At 45.8% G+C, this 22,868-nt stretch overlaps 2 protein-coding genes across 6 annotated transcripts in view; both read right to left on the reverse strand.

Moving 5' to 3' along the window:
• LOC123765776 (XK-related protein 7) overlaps positions 1-7,880 on the reverse strand; it is a 33,267-nt gene extending 25,387 nt beyond the window's left edge. The window contains exon 1 of one of the 4 annotated variants that reach the window (XM_069337094.1): positions 5,988-7,880. In XM_069337094.1, coding sequence (XP_069193195.1) covers positions 5,988-6,143 — 156 coding nt within the window. In that variant the 5' untranslated portion in view covers positions 6,144-7,880. Of the gene's footprint in view, positions 1-566; positions 736-1,495; positions 1,749-5,987 lie in introns of those variants that run through there. The other 3 variants (XM_069337095.1, XM_069337096.1, XM_069337097.1) reach the window with 3 other exon arrangements.
• An 8,241-nt stretch (positions 7,881-16,121) lies between these two features.
• The window catches only part of LOC123765779 (zinc finger protein 436), a 72,427-nt gene continuing 65,680 nt past the window's right edge, over positions 16,122-22,868 (reverse strand). For both annotated transcript variants that reach the window (XM_069337103.1, XM_069337104.1), the window contains exons 11-12: positions 20,103-20,250; positions 16,122-17,137 (exon numbers count right to left, since the gene is read on the reverse strand). In XM_069337103.1, the coding sequence (XP_069193204.1) occupies positions 16,529-17,137; positions 20,103-20,250 (757 nt within the window). In that variant the 3' untranslated portion in view covers positions 16,122-16,528. The remainder of the gene's footprint in view (positions 17,138-20,102; positions 20,251-22,868) is intronic.

Below are 22,868 nucleotides of genomic sequence, written 5' to 3' on the forward strand. Positions count from 1 at the left end.
AGCACTCTCACCACCACCACCACAGTACCACAGCACTCTCACCACCACCACCACAGTACCACAGCACTCACCACCACCACCACAGTACCACAGGACACTCACCACCACCACCACCACCACAGTACCACAGCACTCTCACCACCACCACCACCACCACAGTACCACTGCACACTCACCACCACCACCACCACAGTACCACAGCACTCTCACCACCACCACCACCACCACAGTACCACAGCACTCTCACCACCACCACCACAGTACCACAGCACTCACCACCACCACCACAGTACCACAGCACACTCACCACCACCACCACCACAGTACCACAGCACTCTCACCACCACCACCACCACAGTACCACAGCACACTCACCACCACCACAGTACCACAGCACTCTCACCACCACCACCACCACAGTACCACAGCACACTCACCACCACCACCACCACAGTACCACAGCACTCACCACCACCACCACAGTACCACAGCACTCTCACCACCACCACCACCACAGTACCACAGCACACTCACCACCACCACCACCACAGTACCACAGCACTCACCACCACCACCACAGTACCACAGCACTCTCACCACCACCACCACAGTACTCTCACCACAATACCTGGCCACACCAACGTGGACATGGTATCACTACGCCAGAACCAGCCAGCCACCTGCACGTTGTTGGCTACCATCAACACTGCCGGTGATGTCACCTGTACCTCTGCCAACTACCACCACCGCCTACTACCACTACCACCACCACCATCTACCACCACCACCACCACCGCCTACCACCACCACCATCTACTACCACCACCACCACCACCACCGCCTACTACCACCACCACCACCACCATCTACCACCACCACCACCACCATCTACCACCACCACCATCTACCACTACCACCACCACCACCACCATCTACCACCATCTACCACCACCACCACCACCACCTACTACCACTACCACCCACCACTACCACCACCACCACCATCTACCACCATCTACCACCACCATCACCACCATCTACCACCACCGCCTACTACCACCACCATCTACCACCACCACCACCACCACCACCACCACCATCTACCACCACCACCACCACCATCTACCACCACCACCATCACCACCATCTACCACCACCGCCTACTACCACCACCATCTACCACCACCACCACCATCTACCACCACCACCACCACCACCACCACCACCATCTACCACCACCACCACCACCACCATCTACCACCACCACCACCACCGCCTACTACCACTACCACCATCTACCACCATCTACCACCACCACCACCACCACCACCACCATCTACCACCACCACCACCACCACCACCATCTACCACCATCTACCACCACCACCACCACCATCTACCACCACCACCATAAAACACGAACCTCGCGCAACACAAAAACAAAAGGAACAATGCGAGGCTTGCACCAGACTAGTTGCGTGACACCAACACTAACCAAACATGGAGTGTCAAGGAACAATAACACAGCACCAACTACGGAACAATGAGACCGGGGCACCAACACCGGGGCACCAACACCGGGGCACCAACACCGGGGCACCAACACCGGGGCACCAACACCGGGGCACCAACACCGGGGCACCAACACCGGGGCACCAACACCGGGGCACCAACACCGGGGCACCAACACCGGAGCACCAACACCGGGGCACCAACACCGGGGCACCAACACCGGGGCACCAACCCGTAACACTGACAGACCAGCCTAACAAAGACTCCTCAACACTCCACACAGGAAATCCCGCATCGTGAAGGTCTGGCTGATCTGACTCCATAACTGGGTGAGTGGCTGGCCGGCTGGGTGCGTGGCTGAGTGGCTGGCTGGCTGACTGACTGTGTGGCTGAGTGGCTGGCTGACTGTGTGGCTGGCTAATTACCTGACTGGCTGGCTGGCTGGCTGACAGGCTATAACTGATCGACTGGCTTGGTATAGCTAACTGGCAGGCTAGCTGGCTGACTCGTTCGTCAGACATCATACCAATTCCTAAGCGGAAAGAACCTGACAATTACAGACCCATTTTTAACATCGTGCATTAGTAAAACTGCAGAACGGATGGTCTTAAATAGGCTACTGTGGAAGACTGAAGACTTCATAAACACATATTTGGCTTCACTAGAGGAGTAAGTACTGCCAACTGCATAGCAACATTATTAGGAACAGTTAACTCGGGTCCAGCTATAGTGATCTTCCTTGATCTAGAAAAAGCATTCGAACTTGCAAGCCCGCAACCAATTTTACACACCTTAGTTAAAAAAGGTGTAAAGGGAAATATGCTAGCATGGATTCAAGATTACCTAAGTCACAGGTATGCCAGAGTAAAGTTGCAAGGACAAGTGTCGGACTACCACTTGCATGAGAATGGTACTCCACAAGGAGGAGTCCTCAGTCCTAGTCTTTTTAACATCCTTATGGAAAACCTTGTTACCATGACATTTACAGAAGGGGTTAAATTGCTAAGCTATGCTGATGATATAGCATTAGTCATTACAGGTCCTTCACTTTTATATAAAGCACAAGGTGCATTAGATAAAGTAACATCTGAATGCAGTGTTTTAGGGCTAAAAACATCTGCACAGAAGTCTAAGACAATGAGACTAGGCGGCAACACTCCAGACAGGCACCTACACATTCAAGACATTGACCTTCAGTGGGTTACACAATATCAATATCTCGGAGTGTGGATAGATTTTAAAATGACATTCAACAAGCAAATTCAATAACTAAAGGAGAAAGCAAAATCACGACTGAATATAATGAGAGCAATCACAGGGCCCCGTCTAGGAGCGGGACACAAAGTGTTAAGAATGTTTTACATACACGCCGTTCGTTCCCTAGTTGATTATGCAGCGCCTGTCTTTCTCACTCTTTCTCCTGGTCAGTGGGCAAACGTTGAGGTTATTCAAAACGATGCATTGCGAATCATAACAGGAGCTCCCAGATGGACTAAAATACTGAACCTAAGACTAGAAACCAAGCTAACGTCGGTTGAAATAAGGGTAAAAGGGATCGCTGCGTGCATGCTGACCAAGATATTGACTAGACCTAGAATCAGTTCACTTAAAGATATAATCACTGGAGCACTAACTCGGGACAGAAGAGCCTCTAATAGCAACAGGTGGACCCATTGTGCGATAAACACCATCAATACATTTGATATAACAAACACAATCACTGAGAAGGGTGTCGACGAAATACATGCAGACTTTGTCATGCAAGCCCCCTTGGGAATCTCTGCCAGCAGACTTTAAGATTATGGTTCTTGAAGGAAAAAAGAACCAGACTAATCCTCATCTGCTACATAATATTGCACAGATGCATATAGAAGCAAACTTGGCATCTGACAGCTTCACATACTTCACAGATGGATCAGTAGACCAGCAGGGACAAGAAACCGGAGCTGCAGTTAAAGCAGGAAACTCTGTAAATAGTTGGAGACTCTCAAATGGGTGTTCGGCTTTACAAACAGAGATGCTAGCCATTCAAAAGGCTTTGGAACATGCTCTTGCTGAACACCGACAACATGTTATCATACATACAGATTCGAGAACTGCCAGTGAAACCTTGCAACAAGAACACATACGTGATAACATCCATCTGATCACAAATGTCATATCATTAATGCAAACACTCAAACGTCAAGGCCGTCGGTGCCAAGTCATGTGGGAATAATAGGAAATGACATTGCAGACGAAGCTGCAAAACTTGCAACTAAGAGAAGAAATGTAGACATTTACATACCACAGAGTCTATCAGATTAAGAAAATAATTAGAAACAGAGCAATGCAAAAGATGTACAGTGACCACAACACAGCAGTTGCAACATCAGGATCTACGAATTGGTACAAGAATTCAACCAACTACGAACCACTTAGTATGATGAAAGGGAGCAGTAGAACGACAGAAGTACACTTACATCGCATCAGGCTTGGATACTCATGTGCATGGGAAATAGGCTTACAGGTTCCGGAAGATGAGAGGAAATGTCAACACTGTGGAGAAATGCCCGACAGACCACTGGAACATTATCTAACACAGTGCACAGTTACAAACCCATTAAGATTTCAACTTAGATTCAACAGAGCAGAAGAAGTTGTTAAACACATGGGACAAAATCTTACTGAAGCGACCATACGAGTCATAAATACACTTACTCCGCCCAAGTAAAACAGAAACAAGGAACACTTAGTGGGCCAGCCAGAGGCTTAGGGCCCACGCAGGAATATCCCTGCAAAAAAAAAAAGCCTGTCCTCATCAACAACAGCCTCCTCATCAACAACAGCCTGTCCTTGGATCAAGTTCATTCCATCCAGTAACCCGTCCTTGACTCATGTCCATTACACCCAGCGGTCGACCCCACAGATTCATTCATAAATTTTTACATGCTTTTCATTCAAAACGGGAATTTTTATAGATATAAATTAATATTAGAATATATTAGCATACTAGCTGTGCTCGGCCACACGCTGTTATGGCTCAGCAACGCATGTGTGTTGCTGAGCCACAGCAACCTTCCCCCTATCTTCCAGTCCTCCCCACCATTTCCCCCCCCCCCGTCCTTTCGTCCTCCCAACCATTCCTCACTCCTCTGTCCCTCCATCCTCCCATCCATTCCCCACTCTCCCGTCCCCTCGCCCTTCCTCCCCCATCCCTATGTCCTCCCCACCATCCCCTCGTCCTCCTAACCCATTCCCTACTCCACCATCCCCTCGTCCTCCCTAAAATCTCCCACTCCCCATCCCTTGTCCTCCCTACCATTCCCCCCTTCCTCCTCCCCTTTGTCCTGCCTATAATCCCCCAATCTCCTGATCCCCTTGGCCTCCCAATCATTCTCCATTCCCGTCCCCTCGTCCCCACCATACCCAACTTCCTCGTCACCTCGTCCTCCCCCACCATTCCCCACTCCTTCGTCCGATGCATTCCAAATGATGCATACCTCATACCAAAAATCGTCAGCGAAGCACTTGTTCCGGAAGTGTTCGAATGTCATCAGTTGTGAGTCGTGTGTAAACCGTTTTTTATTCATAAACAGCGGGTTTGGCGGGTGCATGGAATGAACCTGTGGGTCTTTGTTTGGAGGACGGGCTGTAAACAAAGGCCAAAGTCCATTCCATGCACTCGCCAAACCCCCTGTTTATGAATGAAAGACGGTGAGGTAAACTATAGCAAACTCACACACCGTAGGGTCAAGGAGTATAAATATCCAATATAATAGCATCTCATTTCATCTCCCCCCCCCCGTCCCATCCCAGATCCTTATCCTGACCCTTTCCAAGTGCTGTACAATCGTAATGGCTTGGCGCTTTCCCCCTGATAATTTCCTCTCTCCCTCATCACTGTAACCGTCTTCACTACACAGGGTTCATCACTGTAACCATCTTCACTACAGTGTCCTCTTCACTGTAACCATCTTCACTACAGTGTCCTCATCACCGTAATGGGAAAGGTACTAAAGTGGGTGAAGGAGTACCTCTCGGGTAGAGGGCAAAGAGCCACAGTGAGAGAAGAGATATCAGAATGGAAAAAGGTAACGAGTGGAGTACCTCAAGGGACTTTACTACTAGGGGCCCGTACCAAATACGCGTGAACGATTACCATGGAGTAAGCTTACATGTGTCCATGTCTGCAGACGATGTTAAACTAATGAAGCGAATAAAAAGTGAGGATGACTGCAGTACGTTGCAAATGAACAGTAGAACAGTATGATCTGAGAAATGGTTATTGGACTTGAAAGTTCTTTAACTCAGACAAAGGTAGTTATATAAGGGGGTTTCAAGACGAGCAATTATATAGTTTTAAGACTCCCCCCCCCTCCCAGGAAGTATTCCATACGAGTTGCCTAACTCCCGGGTACTTATTTAGGTGAATATTCACAGCCTGTGACTCACAGGAGGTGCTCCTGTGAGTCACAGGAGCACCTATTCCTCACCTCGCTCCAGTAGGTGAAGCTGCAGGGCTTAGTTGTAGTGGAGGGGCTCCAGTTGTGGTGGTCGGCGTCCTGGTTCAGAGCGGCAGCTGCCTCTGTGTCCTCCTCCTCCAGCGGGAGCGGGGCGAAGGCCACTCTCATGCTTGGTCGAGTCTTCATGGCGATGGTTGTGGTGATGGAGTGTTTGTGGTGGGGTGGTTGTGGTGGGGTGTTTGTGGCGGGGATGGTGTGGTGGATGGTATAGGGCCCGGGGTTGTACTTGTTGTGGTTGGAGAAAATGAGTTCCGGTGGTAGTTAGAGAGACCAACTGGACGTTTCCTTAAGGATTTTGGCAACGATGTAGGTTGCAGTGGTGGTAGTGGAGGTTGTGTGGTGGTAGTGGAGAGAGGTGATGGTGGTAGTGGAGAGAGGCGATAGAGGTAGAGGAGAGAGGGGTATAGAGGTATATAGATGTGATGGAGGTATATATAAGTGTGTATCAAGCCACCATATGTCTCCACCTGTTTATCTCCCGCCTGTTGAAAAGCCTTCCTTCCTAATGAACTTATATTGGTAGCGATTATTCCTTGTTTTCGAGGTGGGGAGGTTAGGCTTTTTGTGTTGAGGGACTCCCCGGATGTTTATATCATGCAGAACAACATTTGTGTTAGTGGGAAGCTGTTTTGATGTTTATGAGAAAAGTGTCGTATCGCCACTATAGGCTTTTAACACCGCTATGTTGGGTTAGAATTGTCTGGGTGCTACCTTAACACTAAAGTTGCTTGCGGTTGTGAAGACTTAGCTCCTGGGCTCGCTTCTTCACTCGCAATTTCCCTTGACAGTGGGACGTGTGTGCTTCTCTTTCTCAGTATGTATGCGTGTTTCAAGCGAGTTATTTGTGTGCGTGGAATGTGTGCGTTCAGCGAGTGTGAGTGCGAATGAATAAGAGTACGCTAATGTGTGCGTTCAAGTGAATGTGAGTACGTATGAATAAGAGTTCGCTAATGTGTGGTTGCGTATGAGTGTACGTGTGTATGCATGTGTGTGCAAGTATATGAGGCGGCTGCCGGTAACACGAGTCTCTTGCCCCACACCCACAGCCAACCCCGAGGGCGTACACACACTTGTACACATTAACAAGCCTAATGTTTATACACCACTGAAGGACAGGCGAGGCGCACGGCTAGGCTCTGGTGCTACGCTCTCAGTTTTGGTGCTCAGATGTAAGCTTTAATGCTGTGATCCTGTGATAGGCTGTGGCACACAACACAGGCCTGTACTATACTATGTTGGGCAAAGTTCTAGGCTCTACTGAATGAATACTCATGATACACTATGAATACTCATGATACACTATGAATACTCATGATACACTGTATGAATACTCGATCATGATATCAACGACTGTATAGTCACTTAATAGTTGTTCTTTGAGTCCTAAACACTTAAAAGTTAACACAAGTATGCTAAAAACAATTCCATACAATGTGCTTGTAAATTAATGTCACCACAATATGTATCTTTTAATTCAAAAATCAAATTTCACTTGCACTGCACTAGGCTGTCAATCCAATGGAAGCAAATGGTTTCTCTCCTGTATGTATCCCGGTGGCTATGGCGCTTATTCTGCTACCAATATTCCCGCGGGGCGTCACAGGACGAGTGCGAGAGGCAGGCAGGCTGGGTGTGGACTCCACATACTGCTTACTGAGATGATAAACACGACTTAAGATAGCGTGTGGGTCAGGCCATAGACACAGGCTTCCCACAAGACTCCGCTCAGATTACCGGCGCCGCCGCCGCCACCCAAATGTGATCTTATCATCAACACCAAGAGCTAAAATAACACGCCAAGTTGTACAGTCAAAGTGTGGAAGTTAAGTTTTTGGTTTAACTATTCAATAATACTTTAACCGATTTTGCAGTAGGGGAGAGATAATGGAAACACGAAAGGCGCTGATTCGGCGTTCGCCCGACAGGACTCTGATAAGATAACAATCTTATCAATCTTATCACGTTCGGCGTCATATTCTTTGTTCCTATACCCAACGTGTCCTCAGACATAGCCTGCCTTGAACGTTTAAAAAGTGAGTGAATGTAAGACCCATACTTTCTCGACAGCAGGAGTTGCAAAACGTTATGTGAAACATAACTGGACTCTAAACTATTTTTCATTATCTTAACAGAAACCTGGCTAAGTGAAGACCATATACCCAACTAGATATACAACTTTGCCAGATATAAAGCCATTCACAACTGCAGGCCTGACAAAAAAGGAGGTGGTACAGCTATCTATTATCAAGATAACTTCAATTGCACAAGTGTTATTAGCATTAGAGACGACTGCTGTGAATATACCTTTGCTCAATTCTCGGTCAAGTCCCTTAAATCGTAAATAACTATTGGAGCTATTTATAGATTTCCCAATACTAATACAAAACTACATTCCCTGATTATATAAGGAAACTAATCATCAACAACAAACTCAACAAAAATCACATCATCCTGGGAGATGACTTCAACATTGACCTCAGTCAACAAAATTGCCCCTAAGTCGAATATTTCCTAAATAACATGAACTCCTGTATGCTAATCCCCACAATCACCAAGCCCACACGAATTATTCAAACATCTGCTACAACCTTTGACCACATATGGACTAATATTACAGCCCTCCTTGTCTCTGGTATAATCACTGACAGAACAACTGATCACTATCCTACCTTCCTCTCAGCAAACATGGACATAACACCCTCAGTTACCAATAAACTTACCTTTAGACTACACAACAAACCAGCAATAGGGAACCTCATAAGTGCACGTTATAATATAAACTGGGAACCTGAACTCAACAATACACAGGATATAAATTCATTAGTCGATATCTTTCTCTCCAAAACTCTTAAGCCTCTACAACACACCCTGTCCTCACCTAGTTGTGCTTGCGGGGGTTGAGCTCTGGCTTCATGGACCCGCCTCTCAACTGTCAATCAATCAACCGATTTCCCTCCCTCTCCCTACACACAGGAAGCAGCCCGTAGCAGCTGTCTAACTTCCGGGTATCTATTTACTGCTAGGTGAACAGGTGCATCAGGATGAAAGAAACTCTGACCATTTATACACACAGAAATCACAGTTAGTTAGTTTAGTTCATTTATTATGCACCCCATTCCCATCTTGTGGGCAGTAGTGGAATGGGTTACAGAGGCACATAATGGGCTCAGGGACTGAACCCCACAATTCATTTAGCTAAGCAAGTTACAATCTTGATGAGCTAGTTACAAAATTCAGTGTAAGTCGTCACATCAACAATGGGTTCGAGATCGACCTCAAGTACAGTTTCTAAATTAAGCAACTGACATATGTGGAGAGCTAGAATCACAATTGATATGTTTGTCCTGCACACCGCCCCCCATCCAGTGGGCAGCGGTGGATAGGTTACAATCACTTAGTTACTATCTACAGTCACCAAACTGGGGATATTTGGCTAAAATTTCTGGTAGCAGATCATTTTGAATGAAATATTTACACATCGTTAGAACATTGGTTATAGAATTGTTTTTAAATTCACGTATCTTTTCGCACTCCATCACATAGTGACGGAGGGTGTGCGAATAATTTTGTTGACACAGTTTACATTTGGTCAGGTCTACATCAGCAGATAATGAGAATTCCCAGAGATACTTGTAACCGAGTCTAAGCCGAGCAGTAGTAACATCTAGAAGTCTGCTGATTTTATTGGATGATCCATAGATGTGTGGCTCCTCTTGCATGATAGTATGATGATAGATGGAATTACTGGTGTCAATTTCACTTTGCCTCAGATCTACAAGATTTTGTTGAAGTTCTCGGTGTACTGCTGCCCTCAGATTGCTCATTGACAATCCAAGGTTACACTCAACAGCTCCTTTAAAGGCAGATTCTTTGGCTAACTTATCAGCTCTACCATGCATTCGGAGGCCAACATGAGATGGAGACCACATGAAATGGACTCTGTTACCATCCTTAATAATTTTGTTGTATTTGTGTCTAGCTTCGGACACGAGCATGTTACAGTTATGTCTTAAAGAGTTGAGAGCATTTAAGGATGATAAGGAGTCACTTACAATTAATGTATCAAGTTTGGAGACTTGCACACATTTCAGTGCAAGGAGCAAGGCAAATAGTTCGGTCTGAAGGGTAGAGGCCCAGTTGTTTATACGGACTCCCCACTCAAAGTCCAAGCCATCGCCCATTGTCAGGACAACTGCACTTCCAGCTGCACCCGTGGGACGGTGTAGGGAACCATCAGTGTATATGATTTGAGAGAGAGAATGCTCTGTGAACAGAGCATCAATATGGCTTAAGGCGTTGAGCTTTGCCTCAAGACGAAGCTTGGGCTGATCTCTAATTTGCTTCTTGGGTTGAAAGGGAGGGATTAAAACAAGAAAAATGACAGGTTGGATAACAAGAACTTTTCACACTAGAGATACTATACCGATGATGATACTTTTCAAAACGCTTGTGCTCTCTAGAGTGGAATACTGCTGTGCAATGACAGTGGGACGAACCGCAAAAGGGCTGATGCCCTTTTACATGAACCCGACCTCCGCACAGAGCAATCACTGCACCAGCCAGAAGAAGACGGTTCAGAAGGCTGCGTCGGCTCCAAAACTGACACCACTGGCCTATACACGATGGGAGGAACCCCAAGCCCTGGCACGACCCTTCCGGGAAGACCCCTCATGAGCCCCCCTGAGAACCAACAAGTCCGACATGGGATGACAATTGGAATAAGCTGCCTGCGGATACTGCACCAATGCATACTCTGAAAAAAGCATTGGACAAAAAGGCAAAGAAAACCAGAGATCCAATGCCCAAGTGAATTCCACGGAGGTAGCAAGCACTGCCTGCCGACACGTGAAACAGGAAGCAAAAACAGTGACACCACATCCCGCAAGGTCGGTGCGAACAGCTCCAAAGAGCAGACGATACACGCATCGCCGAGACCAACACACCAGACCCAGGATCGACCCCTAAGTACCTCCACGTCCTCCTCAAGCCAGTCCGAGGACAGCTCAAGAAGGGAAAAGAACTGCAAGACCAACGCCAATAGGCTACGGGACCACAAGTTCTCAGTGATCAGTACAGCCAAGAGGGTGGGAACCTGCATATGAAGCTGTACAACGCAAACATCCCATGAAGGGCAGGGGCAAACAAGCACACTTTGAGGTGCTCCAAATAACCCCCCCAGGTAAACCTGGACCACTGTATGGGCCTTGGACCACTTAAGTGCGCGGGACCCACAGAACGTATTCCATGCCACCAGTGAGAAAAAAATGGGTGGTCCGCAAGCCCGGACGACTCCGGAACCTCATAACAAACCCAGCAAGGAAAAGAAGATCCAAACACGAGAGAAGAAAGATCCATTATTAAAGTGTAATCCGGGTTGCGCAGAAGGTAAGTCGCAATGGCCTCCAGCACCACATGAGGCAGGAAGCGGGAGGCCAAAAACCTACGGAAGGATGGGACCAAAGAACCACATGAGGCAGGAAGCGGGAGGCCGAAAACCTCCGGAAGGATGGGACCGAAGAACCAAAGGGAGCACGGAACCAAACCGGGAACGGATTGATGCCAAATCCAACTCGTACGAGGAGGGAGGACAAGAAAACCCCACTCCCAGTAACATCAAGCCCCATTCAGAGGGTACAAAAACCCAAGGAATGTTCATGCAGGGGTCGAATGGGGCCCAAGGCCCCCAAGTCAACCCCTCCCCTACCCTGAGAACCTTCCCCATGAGGACATAGGGTCGAGCCGCCCTACAAGTCCTTTGCCTCAGAAGAAAAGGTAGGAGCAGCCGAAAAAGTAGGAATGAAGGGGGCCCATTGGTCAGGCCCAGAAGCTCCGGTTGGAGGAAAATGATCGAATGCCTCCGTCACCAGACCACAAGGGGCATCCTCCGAAACTGCCCAAGTTTCAACACCAATTAAACCTTGCCCCGACTCTGAAACCCTCAGACGCTTTGGGGCCGGAAGTAGGGGAGGAAGGACCAGGACGAACAGCATTAGGAGCGCAGACTGAACCAAAGTCGAAGCAACTAACACCCCCAAGTTTGGGGTCCCTATAACCAAAACGGGGCAGTCTTGGGGCAACCGGGGTAGCAACTAACCTAGTGCGCTGCAGCAACCAAATCGAGCATGCAACGCCAGAGCTGCCTGCACCAATACCTAGTCCACTGATCAATATCATGATCAGTGAACTAGGTGTATTGGAGAACAAGGAACAAGACTCACAGGATTCCGGGTCAAAGGTGTCACCAACTCAACAGGCAGCATGATGGAGGCACAAACGGTGAGTGTCACCATGAGATTAGGGGGACAGCAACCTTTAAATTCGCACGAAGTGAGAGGGGACCCAGGGGTTGTATCCATTAAACCAAATAGCCCCTGCGGGGTTTCCCAGGGCTTTTAGTTGCATAATCTTGCTAAGGGAAGCCCAGGCAGGGTACTGCTTACCGGCATCCAAAGTTACCAATCAAACTGCTAAAGTTGAATCCCCGGGATGTGTACACTCACAGGGGCCTAGTGGAAGACCACCAAGATATAAATGGGTTTGACCAAACCCAAGGGGCAAACCCTCCCCCCCCCACCAGGCAGGGGAAACAAAAACAAAAGAAAACCCCGCAAGAGGACATTGTGCCCAGGCGAAACAGAGCCAGCCGCTAAGAGAGGTGAAAACTAGCTGCACAGTACCCTGTGCCCCAACCAGTGATGAAACTACCACTACCCAGAGACAAACAGTGGTGCATGAAACACCCCAGCTGACTCCAAGGGCGATCAATAACCGAGCAATAAAAGACCATGTGGAGGTAGACCCCAAGGTGACTTAAGGAAGGTGGCCCCAAGCCCCAAAGGCAGTACTTACAGGCACCTAGAGAAGGGGATCCTAGGCGCATGTAGCCCGAGTATTTGTTAAATAACTCCTGGCTTGTGCTCCACCGTAAGACAGTACTACACCACAAGGCACAGAACTGGAAAAACGGGAACCAGAGGCGCACGACCTTGCCAGTTCACATCAGTCACAGAATTGTGGTGTGGATAGCCTGCACAGGGGTACAGGGGTCTGGGGCTCCCCCTTATCCTCCCGGAGAGGGGGAGCTGCGCAGATTTCGGTGCGGTGATGTGGTGACGTCATGCTCGTTTGCTCGTTTTCATTTGGAGAGTTCTGTCCACTAGTTCGACTTTCAGTAGCAATATTTTCACCAGAATAGGGGGTTTGTTTTGGGGTGCTTACCTTTCTGGGTGCCTGACCTGGTCAATGGCAGACATGTTCTGCCATTGCTCCTCATGCCTCACTGAGGGGCATGGACAAGAACGAGAACTGGCTCGGGCTCGTGGTCCCCGGTAGGCCTAGAACTCCATGTGCATTGACTGATGCCAGGGTCAAATACATTCATATCAGCCCATATCCCCAGAGTCAAACCTGATTACCATTCAAATGAAGATACACACATCAGAAAGACCAGATGCATAGTATGAAGGAGTAAGTCAAACCAGTTAGGAACCTCATTAGTTAGTCTTTCTCACTAGTGGGGTTAGTGGAGTGAGGATGCATCACAGGAGTACGTGGTGTATGTGGTTTTTCAGGAAAATAGGCAGGGCACTTGTAAGTTGGGAAAGCTGAGGATTGCTTCCTCTTAGTGCCAGGGGTTGGGGTTTGCAGCAAGTCAGCCTTGGGATTAACTTGGGGAAGGAGTGCCAAGGAGTTATTGAGGGCGTTTTCCAGACTAGGTTCGAACGTTTTGGAGACAACAAGGGTAGCTGCAGGAGGTTGGATGTCAACCATAGTAGATGTGGAGGAGGGGTGCATTGGGTCAGCCTCAGGAATGGGTCGAACGGATTGTGGAAAAAATTTAGTTATGAGTCGGTCCAGCGTCTTCTCGAATGCATCCACAATGCAAGTGACAAGTGTGTCAACAAGATCAGGACTCAATTGTATGGTGTGGGAGAATGGGACTCTGGGGTTACAGAAACATTAGAGAGACAGATCAGGCACAAGCAAAGGTGGCGGCGGTGTGGAAAACAGTGGTTGATGACGGACCGAGTTCGAATGTTGCGGAACATGACTGTAAAGCAGGTTGACGGCGGGGAGAGCCTTAGTGTGTGCCGCTATGTATGAAGGACATTGTTTGAATGTAATGTCATGATCACCACCACAGTTGGAGCAGCAGAGTATATCTGACGCACAGTCACGTGTGTAAAACCAGACCATGTCCCACATTTGATGTTGTTGGTACAGCCTTTTGAGGTACGGTGAAAACCTTTACATCGAAAGCACTGTATAGGACGTAGAATGTACACCTCTAGTTTATGGAGGAAGCCCTTAATCCAAACCCGATCAGGGAAAAAGGTGTCAAGAAAAGTATGTAATGCATTGCCAGTATCACTCAGTTCTTCATTTGTTCTATGCAAAAATTTTGTGATACCGAAGATGGGAATGTCAGCAGCCTGAAGTTGTACCTTGATGTCGTCTGCACTAATGTCAACAACATATCGGACCACATATTTTGCTAAACGGTCACACAGTGATTAGTAGCATCTGACTTTGTAACCACAGATTTTAGTAACGTTGGAAAGCTTCAGATCCTATCTGTGATTGTAGTCCACTGCAATAAGTTCCTCTGTTTATTCGGTGTGATATCGTTCACTTTGATCTTAAACAACTTGGGAATGGCATGATATAGGACACTTTGTGCCTTGCTATTTCCAAAAACACTCCTATCAAAGGGTGTATCGTCATCAAAGGCAATGATGAACGTTGGTAAAGCAGGAAAATTCGTCCCACCTTGAGTGAACGTTAGATGTTGATAGTGAGGCCGTGGAGGGTTACAGGATACCTCAGGACGCTGGCAACATTTTGCCTCCAATCTGTTCACCATACTGTGATGTTTATTGTCCAGGAAAACTCCCTCTGGATCCCCCCCATCTAAGATGGAGAGATCGACGTGATTGGAATGCGTGCAAGGAACAGTGGGTTCTGAAAACCCTCAAAGGTATCGTAAATGTTTGTAGGAGAGATGCTGGGCGCACCATCATCCGTTCCCATGGTCGGCCAGCAAGTCCCCTCCTCCAGTTCAGTTACCTGCTTGATACCTGCTTGATGGGGTTCTAGAAGTCCTTCTACTCCCCAAGCCTGGCTCAAGGCCAGGCTTGACTTGTGAGAGTTTGGTCCACTAGGCTGTTGCTTGGAGCGGCCTGCAGGCCCACATACTCACCACAGCCCAGTTGGTCTGGCACTCCTTTTAGGAAACAATCTAGTTTCCTCTTGAAGATGTCCATGGTTGTTCCGGCAATATTTCTTATGCTCGCTGGAAGGACGTTGAACAACTGCAGACCTCTGATGTTTATACAGTGTTCTCTGATTGTGCCTATGGCACCTCTGCTCTTCACTGGTTCTATTCTGCATTTTCTTCCATATCGTTCACTCCAGTACGTTGATATTTTACTGTGTAGATTTGGGACCTGGCCCTCCAGTATTTTCCATGTGTATATTATTTGGTATCTCTCTCGTCTCCTTTCTAGTGAGTACATTTAGAGAGCTTTGAGACGATCCCAATAATTTAGGTGCTTTATCGCGTCTATGTGTGCCGTATATGTTCTCTGTATTCCTTCTATTTCAGCAATCTCTCCTGCTCTGAAGGGGAAAGTGAGTGCTGAGCAGTACTCAAGATGGGACAACACAAGTGACTAGAAGAGTACAACCATTGTGATGGGATTCCTGGATTTGAAAGCTCTCGTAATCCATCTTATCATTTTTCTGGCTGCTGCAATATTTGCTTGGTTATGCTCCCTAAACGTTAGGTCGTCGGACATCATTATTCCCGAATCCTTGACATGCTGTTTTCCTACTATGAGCAGATTTGATTGTGTTTTGTACCCTGTATTATGTTTCAGATCCTCATTTTTGCCGTACCTGAGTACCTGAAATTTATCACTGTTAAACATCATGTCATTTTCTGCTGCCCAATCAAAAACTTTGTTGATATCTGCTTGCAGTTGTTGCTCTCACATTGCTCTCTAATGGCATACAACACTAACATAACATTATGATTTTTTACAAACTTTGATTCTTGTGGTGGAAATCCTACATTAAATACCAAGGAAAATAATGCAAATAAAATTATGATATAAATTCAGTCTTTATCAATACATTGTACCAATAACAAAACATATTATACAGTAGGTGCAAAATTAATGATGATGAATTATGCCCAGAACATGACTAGTATTAATGTGAAGCTCTAGTTCTTTTTGTAAAATATAAAATAAGTGTACAAATCTAACAGGGTAACATGGCCCAATTTGTTACTTCATGCAATAAATAAACCACTGAAAGGATAAACATACATAAGGTGAAATCATTTAAAACAATCATAGCTTTTCTGCACACAGTCATGGTCAGCAGCCATACTGATCATTTCATTGTAAATGTACAATCCCATAACCATAACAGATCAAGAGTGTCATCATATCAAACACTTCAACTGAAAATGTAGGATTCAAGGCATTGATTTGTACATTTGAATGCTACGTGTAATGATGGACTTCTTTATTTTCAATATTAAAGTCATTGTTGTCATCTTCAATTATGTGCTGAAGTGTTTGATGAGTTTCTATCTGAGTGTAGTGAGTAATTTCTGCATCACCTTCAGTTGACACAACAATCACCACACTTTCTTCTTCGTCTTCTGCTTCAAATTTAATATTTTGCTCTTCTTGCTTTATGATTATCTTGTCTTTCACTGACGTTTCTGTTTGCTTTTTGCTTCCCTTATCTTGAGGCTCATAGAGTGAGTGCGTCCTAATACACGGAGTTACATTTTCTGGTATATCACACTTATTGGACACAACAGTGCTTGTATTAGTATAGTTCTCTGGCTGTGAGTGGGTTGTACGGTAATGCTGGTGTGCTGCAACTGCTGATGAGAATGATCGATTACACAGTGTGCACCGCAAGCCATGAGTTAGCATGTGCGTGAGGTATTGCTGTTTCTGTGCGTAGGACACTCCACATTCTTGACAGTAAAATTTGTGATGAGGCTGAGTTCGAATATGGTGCCGCAAGACTCGGAGAGTGGAGAATCTTCCACCGCATGTCTCACAACTGTAGCTGCGTGCTCTCCTATGGAACAGATTCTGAGAAAGAGGTTATACAATGGATATTAGTCAAAACCAGAGTACTCAAGATTATTTATTATTTTAACTTAAGAGTGAATGATATATTTAAATAGCACCTTTATTATCCAATAATGTACAGTACTGTACATATATTTATAATGGCCATCTGGCAAATTTAATAATCTCTTACCAACAACACAATACTTTTGTATGTGTTTTCCAGATGGCTGCCACATAGTTTTGTTGGGAGAACAGGAATGCTTATGAGGTTCCCACCATGTTATCTGGTAATGATTTACTTGTTATTTACCCGATGGCCACTACTCTATGTGGCTGAGGTGGAAACAGGAAATACAGAGACTTGCAGAAGTTACCTCATTTAATTATTTGTTTATACAGTATACAAGAAGGTACAATGGGTTGTGAAAGACATATTTTGCTGTTAATACTTAAACTGTTCCAATTGTTATCTGGAATTTCAGCTTGTGCTCTAATCACCAGCTGTGGTTTCCTCCTGTGTTGCAATCACTATCTGCAATTTCTTCCTGTGCTCAAATCATTATCTGTGATTTCGTCCTGTGCTCCAGTCGCCATCTGCAAATTTTCCCATTTGATTTGTTAACTGTTTTTAGTCATGTGCACCTTCATGTACTTTTAAATAGCTGTGCAACTGAGGGGTTAAGTTTCACATTCTTGCAAAATCACTATCACGCATAGCATTTTGGCCAGTATTCAAGTAATGAGGTTTTTCCAATTGTATTTTAAGCTGAAACTCTGCCTTGGCCTTAATGACTTTGGCAAGTGGTTTTATGGGTGATAAAGCATTTCCCATTATCTGCTTGGTTCTCTGGAAATTACTACCTTGTAAAAGTCATGTTGGTTCTCTTGAAATCATCTGCATCTATATTATCTGCCTTAATCAGTAGCTTGATCCTCATTGAGATCAATCTCTTGTGTCTGTTTGTGGAGTTGTCAATCTTGGAGCCATCAGACTTTACCGTAATGTGAATTAACTTAATTCTAGTACAATTTGTTGCTTTCTGTTGAAATTATTTTAAGCTCAACAATAACTTACTGTAGGTGAGGTCTCCATGATTGGTTACAGTTAGTCCTTGTGAGTTGCAGGGACACAAAAAGAATTTATAAACCTGATGATCACTTTCTTTTCTGTGAAGTTGAAGGTTTGTATGATTAATCATAAGCTGAGGTTGGCTTTCTACTTGTTGAGCACCATTCATTTTCTGAAAACTATTACTCCGAGATCCGTTCCTTGATTAATCTGTAGCGCAACTGCATTATCAACATGGTGACTATGAGGCCTAGAGTTATGTCTCGCATGTAAGGTGTTGATACCTGGTTGATGGGGTTCTGGGAGTTCTTCTTCTCCCCAAGCCCGACCTGAGGCCAGACTTGACTTGTGAGAGTTTGGTCCACCAGGCTGTTGCTTGGAGCGGCCCGCAGGCCCACATACCCACCACAGCCCGGTTGGTCCGGCACTCCTTGGAGGAATAAATCTAGTTTCCTCTTGAAGATGAAGATGTTTCCTCATGTTATATTTGTCTATATGATGACCAAACTACACATCAGAAAATGAAGAAATGATGACATTTCTGTCTGTCCTGGACCATTATCAAGTCATGATGATAATGGTCCAGGATGGACCAAAATGTCATTGTTTCTCCATTTTCTGATGTGTAGTTTGGTCAACATATCTTCCATTAACATTATTGTGACTCACTGTCTGCATTTGTCAGTCCTTTTGATGATTTGCAATATACACTTTGCAAGGCTGCAATGTTTTTTTTTTCAAGTCTCAATTTTCTGTAGATCATTCTATCATCTATAAATAGTTATGTAGTTTATGATGTTAAAGTATCATTGATGCCATTGAAGTAAATTACAAAATGTACTTGACCTTAAACTGGATCCTTATGGCATTCTACAAGCAATATTTTTCATGTCAGATTCTATTTCATTTAGGTTAAGTCTTTGCTTTCTATGTCTTAGCCACTGATTTACAAATTTCACTATATTGCAAGTAATTTAGCATTTGTATAGGCTTTGGGTCTATAAAGCCTTTTTATAGGCTTCTATATGGCACTTTGTCAAATACCTTAGTGAAGTCCATGTAGATACACCACATCAACTGTGAATCTTTACTCTATATACTGTATATAGTAGTATGTTAATGTTTCCAGGGAAGTGAGTGGGTTTGTCAGACAGAATTTGCATTCTACCATTCTGTATTGTGATGATTTTACAAGGTTACAATCAGATGTGTGAGGTTAGGCTAATTGATTTATAGTTTTCTTTTGCATTTGTCTGCTTCTCCTGAAGATAGGAGTAATATTTTTGTATTGCCAATTTAGATCTACTTTTTGTTGGGTCCAGAAATATTCTGAAAAAGATCTGCAACAAAACCAAGTCACTAGCTAGCTCCTGTATCATTTTAGACTGAATTCCAATCATTCCTTGCACTTTTCGAGTCTTTTTAACTTGTAAATGTTCTCCTTGATAATTTTGCAAGATGGTGATATAGTATCGCATAATATGTTCTCTCCTACAATGAGCATTTTTTGCAGAAATTGGTATGCTATCTAGAATGACTAGTGTGAAAACAGATGAAAAGTATTCAAGTTTGATCCCCAGGCAGAAATGGTTTCACAAGTTTTCATTCACCTGAATTCCTCTCTTCATTTAGCAGTAAATAGGTAATCAGTAGTTAGACAACTGTTGTTGGTTTGATTCTGGTAAAGGTCATAGTTGGCCTAGGCAGATTCCAATAGGCCTAATAGGCTACCTGTCTTTTACAATGGGAAATCATGTAGCACTAAAGCAGCAATCATTGACTTTACTTGTTCAGGTAAACTAATACAATAATAGTATGTTACAAACAATTCTGGATCACCCATCCTGTCATGAATGCAGTGATAATACTCGTTATAAATGATAAACTCGATATTACATTTTCTTTGTGACATACCTCGTGGCTGTTGAGCTGCTTCTGAGTGAAAAACTTCCTTCCGCAGCGGTGGCACATAACACGTCTCTCACCATGACGCAGAATGTGTGAGGCAAGGAGAGCACGATGAGGGAACACAGCCGGGCAGCGGTCACACATATGCATCGTGCTGAAATTCATCAAATGAATTACTAAATTATTCATAAGAAAATAAGAAGTAAGGGTAGGGAGTCCCCTAGTGCATTGATTGCCTAGGGCCTACAATACTGTTATGATGGTCCTGTAATTATGAGAGAAAGTACAGGGAGGTCTCTGGAGATAGGTCAGCACTTACAAGGAGAAAGTATCAAGAGTGTTCTGGAAAGAGGTACGTAGTTGTGGGAGAAAGTATCGAGAGGTCTCTGGTGATAGGTATGTAGTTATGGGGAGAAAATATTTGGAGTTTTCCTGAGATAGGTAGGTAGTAGTGGGGAGAAGGTATTGGCAGGTCTCATGAGATAGGCAAGGGTGTCATGAGATGAAAGTTGTAGGGCAGAATGACTGCTAATTTCTAACAAAGTAGAGGCTTTCTTAAAATAGCACCTGGAAGAATGGAGACCTTACCTTCAAAAGGACATACATACATACTGTATTTGATTTGGAAAAATGCTAAACAGATAAAGAGGGAGAGTAACAAAATCTATACCTATAAGAGTATAAAAAACCAGCGTTGAATGTAATGAAACGCCATTTTCTGGGTTAGTCCCGGAGGCTCCCCGGAGCTATTCAGGCCGAATGGATATGTATATCTTTCTGGCATCAGTCAATACATGGAGTTCTTGCCTACCGAGGACCATGAGTCAGAACCTGGCCCCCTCTAGAGAGGCATGAGGAGCAATGGCCTATAAAGACCCCTCTGTGGTTGGGAGCATTCTATGTCTGCCATCGACCGGGACAGGCACCCAGAAAGGTAGGCGCCCCAAAACAAACCCCTACTCTGGTAAAACTATTGCGACCGAAGGCTGAACAAGTGGACAGAACTCCCCAAACGAAAATTAGCAAACTAGCATGACGTCATCATGTCGCCGCGCCACTGTCTGTGCAAACAACCCCCTTCCCCAGGAGGGGGAAGGGGGAGCCCCAGACCTACCTGCCAGCGACCCAACTTTCAGTTGTTATGCTGGATGTCAAAGAGCAAGAAAAACACCACCGAATGAGGTAAGGAGGGATGCCGGGGAGCCTATGGGATTCACTCAGAAAATGGCGTTTCATTACATTCAATGCTGGTTTTCTGGGGGAAGCTCCGTTGGCTCCCTGGAGCTACCTCACCACAGACAAGGAAAAGAGGGAAGGATCTGGGAAGCTGATGCCACGCACCCTAACATAAAAACAAGACCACACACTAAAAAAACGAAGAGTTGGTCGAAAAGAAAAGAGTTGGTCTCCCTTGCCAACGACCCGGGAGACCCGAACCTCAGAACAGGAAGGAGGGAAGTAAGGGAATCCGAGCAACCCAAAATGCGTCCACAGCCCCAGAGGCCAAGATGCGCAGAGAAGAGCCGTAACCGAACAACAAAAAGAATGCACCCCAAGCCTGACCAACCAAGCAGCAACCCAAGGAACCCTCAGGAAGCAGCAGACCCAAACAGCACCCGAGAAGAAAGAGACTGTATCAAAAGAACAACCTACCATAAGGACTAACTAGGCAGAAAAACATGGGAGCCAGAGAAGAGCCGGAAGCTCCCTGACCTGACCCCTAGAGGTCAACACCAACAGAAGAAAGAGACCTGAAAAACAAAAATACACCAGAACCGAAGGGATCACGACAACCCAGGAGAATAAGAAAATAAGAACACCCGGGCCAATGATCAGGCCGGAGGCAAAACAACGCCCAAGACAGCAAGCAGAACGGAGCAGAAGAAACAGCAACACCGAACGCAAGTTGGAGCGGCTCCGCCAGCACCACTCAAGACGAGGCAACCGGACACCATACCAGAAGACGGTCTCAGAACAACTCCGAAGGGAAAGACAAGACAACCCTATCAGAGACCGAAGAACCCTTCGCAGAGATAGGAAAACCAGAAGGACCGCCAGGAAACCACACACTGCGACCGAGACGAAGCACGCAGGCAGGAGACCAACAACAAAGCCACCAGTGCTCCCACAAGCGACGAGAACATGAGACCAAAAACCCCAGCCGCGAAGACTCGAGGCAAAGAACGAACCAGCCCTGCAGAGGGCTGGACTCATTCTGCGCCAGAAAAGAAGGAGACGGCTGCAGATGAACAAACCTACTGCCAGGACTGAAAGAGCAGAAACCTCTATGCCAGAGGAGAGTATGAAGTTCCCCAACCCAACCCCCACAAGCCAATGCCAACAGGAAAAGAGCCTTGGAAAAACAATTTTGTACTGAAGGAGTCACCCACAAACTGAGGAGAAGAGAGAAAAGAGAAAAGAGAGCACCCTGTTCAAGGACCAGGATGGCTCAGGCAGTGCACAAGCAGGCTGGAGGTGAAACAAACCACAAGAAAGCTTGCGGATTGGGGTGGAAGTAACATCCACCCCAATGCAAGCTGAACTACTTCAGCTTGTATTGGGGGTGGATGCCAGCGCCTCACTCTGCCAGAGCTACATGATACATGGCAATATTATTAGTCATCAAATAATGGTCCTGAAAAACCCAAGAAAGAACGGAGAAGACAACCCTATCTAAAATAGAGGACAACCTATGAAGAGAAAAAGAAAATGGGATAAAGAATGCCAGGAAACTTCATACTGTCACCGAGACAAAGCTCACAGGTGGGACAC

Source organism: Procambarus clarkii, chromosome 37, assembly GCF_040958095.1.
Source record: "Procambarus clarkii isolate CNS0578487 chromosome 37, FALCON_Pclarkii_2.0, whole genome shotgun sequence".
NCBI lineage: Eukaryota > Metazoa > Arthropoda > Malacostraca > Decapoda > Cambaridae > Procambarus > Procambarus clarkii.